General features: G+C 34.9%; 2 protein-coding genes across 3 annotated transcripts; both read right to left on the reverse strand.

The window, feature by feature from the left end:
* Positions 1 to 675: 675 nt before the first annotated feature.
* LOC107777490 (mogroside IIIx synthase-like) lies at positions 676 to 1,656 on the reverse strand. Its single transcript, XM_016597525.2, has one exon. The coding sequence runs from the start codon at positions 1,518 to 1,520 to the stop codon at positions 690 to 692; it is 831 nt and encodes a 276-aa protein (XP_016453011.2). The 5' UTR covers positions 1,521 to 1,656; the 3' UTR covers positions 676 to 689.
* Positions 1,657 to 4,141: 2,485 nt separating this feature from the next.
* Positions 4,142 to 9,065, reverse strand: LOC107777488 (E3 ubiquitin-protein ligase MIEL1). Of its 2 annotated transcripts, none has more exons than XM_016597523.2 (12): positions 8,927 to 9,065; positions 7,471 to 7,558; positions 7,312 to 7,368; positions 7,180 to 7,212; positions 7,011 to 7,088; positions 6,831 to 6,874; positions 6,692 to 6,732; positions 5,981 to 6,063; positions 5,813 to 5,904; positions 5,644 to 5,713; positions 4,925 to 4,966; positions 4,142 to 4,560 (listed from the first exon to the last, which is right to left on the reverse strand). In XM_016597523.2, the coding sequence occupies exons 3-12, from the start codon at positions 7,363 to 7,365 to the stop codon at positions 4,435 to 4,437; spliced, it is 663 nt and encodes a 220-aa protein (XP_016453009.1). In that variant the 5' UTR covers positions 7,366 to 7,368; positions 7,471 to 7,558; positions 8,927 to 9,065; the 3' UTR covers positions 4,142 to 4,434. The 2 variants fall into 2 exon arrangements, with proteins under 2 accessions (XP_016453009.1, XP_016453007.1); XM_016597521.2 differs by lacking the exon at positions 8,927 to 9,065 and adding an exon at positions 8,634 to 8,900.
* Positions 9,066 to 9,278: the final 213 nt, after the last annotated feature.

The following is a 9,278-nucleotide window of genomic DNA, read 5'->3' on the forward strand; positions in this document are numbered from 1 at the left end:
AATTCTGTGAATCTATAACTTTGTATATATGCCTAAGGAATTTGATAAGCATAGCCCAACTTGCGTAGTAAATACAAGTTCCCCATTCATTTTCGACAAAAAAAAAAAAAAAAAAAACTCATTTTCGAATATCAATTGTATTAAACATTATATCAACATCTTTTAAGCAATTTTTTGCTGGTAGTACCTCTGAAACTAAAATCTCTTTGAATGTAATTTCTTACTGTTACGACCAATTAAATCACATTTTATATCACTTCAAAATTAGATGAATTAACCCTTGTAAAGTTAAAATTAAGTAAGAGCGATAAGATGAGATAATGTTGCTTTGCTGATAGAGCGCCTCCACTTCCAACCATGAAAAACTTAGAAAAATTGGTGAGATGGTCTTTCACCGCCAATTTCTTTAATTTTCAGTTTGGGTGATGAACCTAACCCCGATGAACATAGCATAACCAGTCTTGAACTTGAATTGGATAAACTTAATTTAGGAGGAAAATGGACTCTTATCATGAAGACAATATAGGCCACAATGTGAAATAAGTAAGAGAGTGTAGCTGCAATATTAATAGAATCTCTTTTTTATTTTAAGATAGAAAAGCACCACAAATTTCCAGAACAAAAAGAAAAGTGCATTTCAATTCAAAAAAAAAAAAAAAAACAAATTCACTCCACTCTGCACTCTTCTTTTATGTCATCTTGTGTTCATATTGCTTATTGTTGGTACAAAGGTGCAGTAACCTCGTAACCACTTGATCAAACTCTTCTTCTCCTTTCTCTCTTATCTTGTTCCTCAATTCTCTTACCTTTGCCTTCACACTTTCTCCACCATTCTTCTCCATCACCACATTTCTTATCACTTTTGCTGTCTCTTCTCTATTCAGTTTCCCATTTTCATCTCTCACAACCTCCATAGTTGTTCCTAGCTCGACCGCCATTCTTGAATGAGTATGTTGATCAAGGTGCATAGGCATGGTTATAAGAGGAACTCCAAAATGTAAACTTTCTAGTATAGAATTCCATCCGCAATGACACAAAAATCCCCCAACACTTGTATGCTCAAGAATTCTTGCTTGAGGTGCCCATTTTTCCACAATGACACCTTTTTCTTTAACTCTATCAAGAAAACCTTTTGGTAGCACATTTTCAATGTTAGTTTCTTCACCTAATGGAAACCTAAGTACCCATATGAAGTTCAGCTCACTTAGCTCTAAACTATGAGCTATTTCTTCAATTTCCTCTTTGGACAAGAAATATTCACTTCCAAATGAAACATAAACACATGAGGACTCATCCTTCTTGTCTAGCCATGTTATAATCTTGGAGTCATTTCCCTCATTTTCCATAGTTATTTTCATTTCACGAATAAGTGGACCGACAGGTATGACTTCTTTCTTGCTTAAAGTTGAGAGATAATCCACATACTTCCCCTCAATTTCATTACAAGTATTGATCAAAATAATATCATGGGATTTTTCCACCCCATTGAAAGCAACATTTGGTCCTAGCGAGTTGTTCATTTTCGCGGCGAGTTGGAGTTGTTTTGCCTCATAATCCTTAAGGAAAATTCCTGAGAATGGAAAGTTTCTTGTGCCAACATACAAATAATGGTGATAGAGGAAAGATATAGAAGCCGAGCCAACTATGAGGAAATGAATAGCAGGAATATTTCTTGAAGAAGCAAGTTGTGGTGCCCATGGTTGAAAACCATCAAAAATAAGCAAGTCAGGATTGAGGGAATCAAGAATTTTGCCAAAGGTTGAACTAGCTTCTCCAAAAGTTTGGATTAATGTTGAGAGGAGGTTTTTTGGTAGGCCATTGGTGGTGTGGTTATAGCTAGGAAGTTGTGTTGATGATGGTAAAGGGAATTCTATTAGTTGGATGTTTTTTGGTAGATTTTCTTGATTGATAGAATTGAGAATAATAGGTGTTGAACAAAAGTATATGAAGAAAAGATTGGTTTTGGAGAGTTTCTTGGCTAGTTCTAAATAAGGAATTACATGGCCATGAGAAGGGGCGGACCCACGTGGAGTCAAGTGGGTTCATATGAACCCGCTTCATCGAAAAATAACACTGTATATATAGGTATATTTTTGCTGTTTTCAGACAAGTAAAGGTATAAATATAATTTTGAACCCACTTGAAACAAGTAAAATGCCTAGCCTGTTGGTAAAGGGGTTCAAATTTTACACATGGTCCTGAGTTTGAAACTAGTTATTCACATATGACCTTTAATGTTTTTTTTTGAACCCACTTGAAACAAGTAAAATGTCTAGCCTGTTGGTAAAGGGGTTCAAATTTTACACATGGTCCTGAGTTTGAAACTAGTTATTCACATATGACCTCTAATGTTTTTTTTTTGAACCCGCTTGATAAAAATCCTGGGTCCGCCACTGGCCATTAGCTAACCATGGAACCATTAGAACCTTAAGAGATGTAGTATTAGTATCTTGTATTATCTCCATTGGAAAAAAGCTCTCAAGTTTTTCTTCTCTCTTTTCTTCTTTGTGTAAAATTACTTTAGTTTTAGATGTTTTATAGACAGAGGAAGCAATGAAGTGATCTCATTGCTAGTAGTTAGGCCTACCAAAGAGGAAAAGGAAAGAACTTAATTGGTGTTTGTTTTTATACAAATGCACCTTGTGGTATTTTATGGAGAAGTCATAACAACTTACCAAAAACAGAAGCATGATAAGATTACATAATAAAGTCTAAGTATCAGAGTAGGAATGTGTAAATCAACAAATTTACCATCTTTGTGGAGAAATTAAGGATCTTATTAAGGAGATCGTGTGCAAATTGACTACATTTTGATATTTAGTGAGAAACCAGTAACCAACTCAGCTAGATCAACCTTTGAAAATTAAAAAGAGAACAAAGATCAAGCTTAAATTTTTTATTACCACTTGCTTGCCCAACATCATGTGTGTAATGCATGTAGTGTATATGCATGTACATATGTAACGTATATACATGTACAATACGTATGTATACATACATATGTATGTAAAGTGCATATCAATATTGTCACGAAATAGTGACGAGTGTATACGTATGTAAAGTGCATATCAATATTGTCACGAAATATTAATGAGTGCAGTGGTACTCCTTTCTCTTATCCTTCGTATCAAATGGAAAGACTGCTTTATAAGAAATTTATAACCTAAGGTTATCGTCTTTCCTAAATGTGGTGCATTTTTATCATTTTCAAGAAACCTTAGAGATGTGATTTCAGCACTAGGATTAGAGTCAAGCAACTTACTTTACCTTAGGTTATAATTGGATTAAACTAGGTAAGGTAAGAGAAAATAAAAAGTGAGAAAATCAAATTTTGTCTTTGTTTTTTTGTTGGAGAAATGAAGACGAAAATAGAAATCAACTTGTCAAGAGATTAAAAATGTGGATGTTTTTTTTCTTATCTGAAAACAAAAATATTTCTTTTCCTTCCCTAGTTTCACAGCAAGCCATATAATCTCTGCATGTAGAAGCTCATATTATGTAAAATTTATACTCTAAATGATTAATTTAAGAGTCAACTCGACGTGATCTTATTGCTAAGAGAACTGCCAATTGGAACTAGTGAGCTTGGTAACCATAACTCTAATACCATAGAATTCAGATGTTACCAAATCATTAAGTTGGAAAGTTTTTCAAAATCTTGCAAAATTTTACTATACTTTCAGATACTTCTGGAAGGGGAGCTTTGGAGGAACGGTCAAGTTGTTTCTGTGTGACCTCAGTCACTGATGCTTGCATTAGGATACGCTGCCTACATCACACTCCCTTGGGGTGCAGTCCTTCCCCGGACCCTGCATGAATGCAAGATACTTTGTGCACCGGACTGCCCCCAATTTTATTTTTTTATTTTTTTTTTTTACTTCAGATACTTCTGGAGTACTTACAAGGTTGCAGTTTAAGTTGGTACTCTTCTTGAGCCCATAGTACCCAAGAATGAAATATAAATTGGGTAGCAGAAAATGATTGTCCTTTTGATTGTTCACATTTTGAGCAGATTCAATTGATTTAGACTGGAATGACAAGATATCAACATCCATATTTCTTCAGCGAAAAAAAAAGACGTCCATATTGCAGTAGGAATACCAACCTGATGAATCAGATCCACAGTATTAACACACAAATATTAAAATGTGTAACATTTTCATATTTGAAGGTCAAAAGCAGTCCCTTGAAATGTTATAGCAATGTATGTGTACATGGTATACATAGTCCAGAATCAAATCAGTTGGGTTTTACTCTCACATCTTTGGAGAAAGAATCATGTCACAAATGCTTGCAAGTGAAGTTGAGTTATGATATTGCAATGGCGATGAATCATACAGAAATGGCACAAAACAATTAGTGATAAGGAAGATGAGACCACAGCACTTGGTTCCACAGCTCAAACAATCATTTTTTTTCCGGATTAGATAGTTGTTATTGGGGAAGAACAGGAGGTGAAATCATACGAGTGTTGTATGATTGACAGTGTCTGCATTTTTGCCCGATGATGTGGAAGAATACTTCAGTTGTGTCATTACAGTCATTACACAGAATCCAAACCTGCAAGTAAACAAGTTAGTGAGTTAAGAGAAACCATAGGTAGTTCATCATGTAAATGAAGACCAATAGCATCAGTGGCAGAGCCAGGATTTGAAGCTTATGGGTTCAAGATTCTAGTTCTCGGTTCTTAATTAATAATTTGTACATGTTCAATAGATTTTAATAAACAAGAGTTTGGACCAAAGCTACTGGGTTCAGCCATACTCGTTGTCGAAGAGCTAACTCCTCTACTGAATAGCATGGACTTTTACATGCATTACGGCACTATGGAACATTAAACACCGAACCCGATTTGGGGGCCCTCAGTAATTAAAAGCCAAAACAACTACATGTCAAAAATATGGGGTCAAGAAAAAGGAAGTACCTTCTTATATCTGAGATCTTCGGGCATGATTGTCTCTTCAATCTGAAAAGAAGAAACTTTACTTTTAAGGCAGGACAGAGTACAGCTAGCAAGATAAGCGGCACTCTTGGAAATATAGATTAGAGAAACCTTAACACCTGACCGCCGACCCCACCAACCAAAAATTAAACAAACAAAGCCATGCCATAAGTCCTTTCATTTTCCAGAGTCCTTAAACTGACATTGCAAAAGAATTAAGCATACAGCATGACCAACTTAAGAAGTAAAGGAATCATAACCAAAACCTTAAAACTGCCAGCAGATTTGTGAATTCAGATGTGGACTTGACATATATTTATTGAAAAAAGGGGAGCAAAAAGGTCTTATAGTCCTCCAAATATCTATGTACCAATGCTTAACCTGTTCTCAAGTCATTATGCATACACACAATTTTTGGTGAAAAGATTATGCATCCTCAAGAAATTGGACAATCCCAAGTGTTTGGGACCGATCAAGATTCAAGAAATGGGACTTGGATCATATAGTTAAACTTGCAAGTGGTAATGCTCTACCTGTTCTGAGGTCCGACTCTTTAAAAACAGAAGAAGTTCTAGAATATGCTTAAAACAGAAATCAGCTGTGAAAAAGTTCACTAAGCATGCAAGCAATTCCTATGATAAGATGCACTCTGATGAAATTGGACGTGGACCAATTTCGCGAAGATTAAAATTTTAACCTACCTCCTCATCCATTCTTTTCCAAGCTTTGGACATGTCAATAATTGATCTAGAACATATTGGGCAGCAGTATCTGAGTTAAGAAAAATGGAAGTCAGTAAATGTACAACTTCTCCTTCCACCCAATGGAGACTCAAAAGACAGCATAAATAGATAAATACAAAGTGATTACTTGTCACGCTTTATCATCTCGTGGTAGCACTCAGCGTGCATTGTGTGCCCACATTTCATTACACTAGTGTCTTTCAGAGAATCAAAGAGAAACTGCAATAAAAGAATTAGAGCATTATGAATGACAAGAACATTTAAAGGCAGGATCCACAGCAATTACGTAACATACCTCATAACAAATGGGACAATGATGCCGCATGGAGTTCTCCACGCACGAGTGGTTATTACGCAGACTAACTGAATAACAAGAGCCTGTAGAGTGAAAGCGATAAGTAGGTGAAGAAGCAAATGTACCAAACAACAGGAATGAAGAAGCCACAACATTATGTGAGTGCCCACTGTATGCAACACAAAATCACAAAGAAGACAGCGATATCACCATACAATTTGCAACTTCTCTAAATGAGCAACAGAAATGAAATTGAAAAGCTTTAAACAGTAAGAACTGTAGATTCTCTATTTGCATTATCCAATCAATTAATTAGACAGTAGATATAAGAAAGCAAAAGCTTGGTCACAACTGGTATTTTCAATAAGCACACTTAAATAAAGCATCAAAACATAGTTGCACAACCAGAACTCTGGAAACATTGAGGACACTCCTACATTCCATTGTTTGAAGGGAAAAAAAACAAATAAAATTGAAGAGATATATAAATGTAATTTGTATTACAGTAATATCCAGGCAGAATCACTTACAACAACATTTATGCCTCTACGGTGTAAATAAAATCTTAACATTAACCATGGTACATTTCAGCATGTATACTTCCAAGGTAAAGAATCACAAAACATATTAAAGAAACATATGAGAAAAAGAAAACAGAATTTTCTACAAAGCCTCGAATCATAATGATAGGAAATTGTGATGCGTATGTACCACACTTCTTGCAATGAAAGAAGTTCTCGCGACCACCAACTCTGTGCAAAGAATACATGTCAGACCGGGAACTTCCAAAGCAGAAGATACTTTTACCACCAAAAAGTAACAAATGCACTGCGATATGTTGTACACTAACCTGCAGATTCCACAATCATCACAATGGAACTGCCCTTTGTCTATCTGTAACAGGGGAGTCGGAAATAAGTACCTTGGAAATTAATGTCTAAAAGGGTCTAAAGCCCAAAATAATTATGGGACTGCCTTATTTAAAAGTAAAAGAGTTAGTTGCATTTTAATAGAAGGCAGAGTACATTACATCATCATCATAGAATTTGCACACTTCACAAAAATATTCTCCCATATTGACACCACAATTTGTACAAACACGAGCAACCTGGATTGAAATAGAAAAAGACATTTTAGCATCAACTCCAGTAATACGAAACAGAGAAAGAGGCATGAATTCAAGTCAAAAAGACACGTACTGGCTGTTCTGTATCACAGACCGAGCAGATGACCTGAAGCACCCAAAGAAAACATACCTCATATCATAACAATTCTTCAAGAATTAAGTGTAACAGATGAATAACTCGCAATGGAAATAGCAGAGATACAACCTGTGTGACATCCTGTCGAACTAGTTCATGCCGATCAAAAATAATACGCAACATGCTCTATTGAAACAAACACGGAGAAAACATGATTAACTTCCATGAGACGGAGAATGTATTAGTCAAACATCAAGTAAGTTCAACAGATTGGTGAATCAAAGTTACAGTGGCTTCATTGTGACAATGGCGGCAGTCAAAGACCTCATTGCAGCAAGGGGCTCTAATTTTACATCTTCTCCTATAGTGCTTGCATCTATCACAAATCCAAAATCAGTTAGTAAGAACAATTAGGACTGTAAGAAAAAAATATAAAGGCTAAAACTCGAGATTGAAGATCCGTATACTAAGATGGAAACAAATATTAGTGCAACTCAATATTAGGAACCTCAATCAAACACTTACTCCCTTCATTCTAATTATATGACGTAGTTTGACTCGCATGTAGTTTTAGGAAGAAGAAAAAAGAAAGACTTTAAAAACTTGTGATCTTAAACATAAGATGCCATATCATCTCTATGGCTAGACTTCTAAAACTTGTGGTTTTAAACATGTTATAACATTAGCATATCATTGTATAAAAGCTTCTCATATTAATGGTAAAATGAGAAATTCAAAGTTAAATCATTTTTCAAATATAAAAATGTGTCATTCTTTTTGTAACAACTACTAAGGAAATAGTTTTACATAAATTGAAACAGCGAGAGATGAAGTTTCAATCTTGAAACACAAAGATAAAATGCACACTAAGAATGTCTCTGTTTACCCTTAAATCGGATAACAATTAAATTTATTAACGATTGGGTTCGAACTAAGGGTCCGATCGAGGGCAAACTATTGTTCAACCTAGGCTCAGACTAGGACGTAACATTACAACTGGTTTGATAATTGATTTTGTCTTTAACTCGTTTATCTAATATTCTTGATTATTTGAGTCGAATCAATCCACATATTCTTAAAACCGCATACAAATTTAATTGTTATCCGATTTCAGGGTAAACAATCTCCATCCGATTCACGTACAGATAAATTTACACAAAATAAAGATTCAAGTTACCCATTAAATCAACTTTTACTTCAGCATCTGAAAGAGTTAGACACACTGACACACACATAGTTATAAATCAGATCACCTCAAAACATAAATTCCAGTAATCAAACAGTTCAAGAAAAGAAAGAAAGCAGCAATCTTTATGGGGTAAACACAGGAATATCAAATCATCCCACCTTCTGATAAACAGAAACAAAGATAAAGACCAACAAGTCTAAAGTTGAAATATTTACAAAATAAACATGAGTTATGCAAATTGTATAACAAAAAGAGAGATTACCCATAACCCATTTTGCCAAAATCAAGGCGTTCACTGCAAGAACCTCCCATTTTGTTTTGCAGAGAAAAAAATACTTACACCCCACCACCACCACAACAGCTCAAGAAGGAGAACAGAGAAGAAAGTAGTGGGTGGCGGGTCTCAGAGGATAAAAGAAAATGATGGATTTATTGCTCAAAACCCAAAATTTAAACAAAGTAAAAATGTCATCTTGTCAAGTGGCCTATAGACGTTCATCATACTTGGGGAATTAATATGCCATTAAAAGTAATAAAAATAATACGGAGTACTACCAAATATGGAAAGGGTGCATGTAGCTCAAAACCCGACGCTCTATCTTGTCAAGTGGACACAGATCTTAGATCTCACAAAATATATACTCCTTATTTGCACTCTATAACTCTTATCACAAATTGACTCTTTAAAACTTATTTGGATGGTTGTTGCCTATGGTATGTGTCGTATTGTTATACTTTAAATATAATATTTTTTGTAATTGTTATTTAAATTTTATTATATCATATTGTTAAAATAATCATTACGTAACGATGAAAAGTATAATTTTATGTAACGACCGATTTAATGTGATTGCATCGTTATCCCCCCCCCCCCTCATTTGTCCTTCTTTATTACTCCTATTAAATA

The sequence above is a fragment of the Nicotiana tabacum genome, chromosome 7 (genome assembly GCF_000715075.1).
Source record: "Nicotiana tabacum cultivar K326 chromosome 7, ASM71507v2, whole genome shotgun sequence".
Classification (NCBI taxonomy): domain Eukaryota; kingdom Viridiplantae; phylum Streptophyta; class Magnoliopsida; order Solanales; family Solanaceae; genus Nicotiana; species Nicotiana tabacum.

Coding starts and splice junctions, on each gene's coding strand:
- LOC107777490 (XM_016597525.2), bottom strand. CDS start 1,520: ATGAACAACTCGCTAGGACCAAATGTTGCTTTCAATGGGGTGGAAAAA.
- LOC107777488 (XM_016597521.2), bottom strand. CDS start 8,683: ATGGGAGGTTCTTGCAGTGAACGCCTTGATTTTGGCAAAATGGGTTAT. Junction 7,369..7,470: donor ATTGTCACAATGAAGCCACT/GTAACTTTGATT, acceptor TTGTTTCAATAG/AGCATGTTGCGTATTATTTT. Junction 6,733..6,830: donor GATGATTGTGGAATCTGCAG/GTTAGTGTACAA, acceptor TTCTTTGCACAG/AGTTGGTGGTCGCGAGAACT.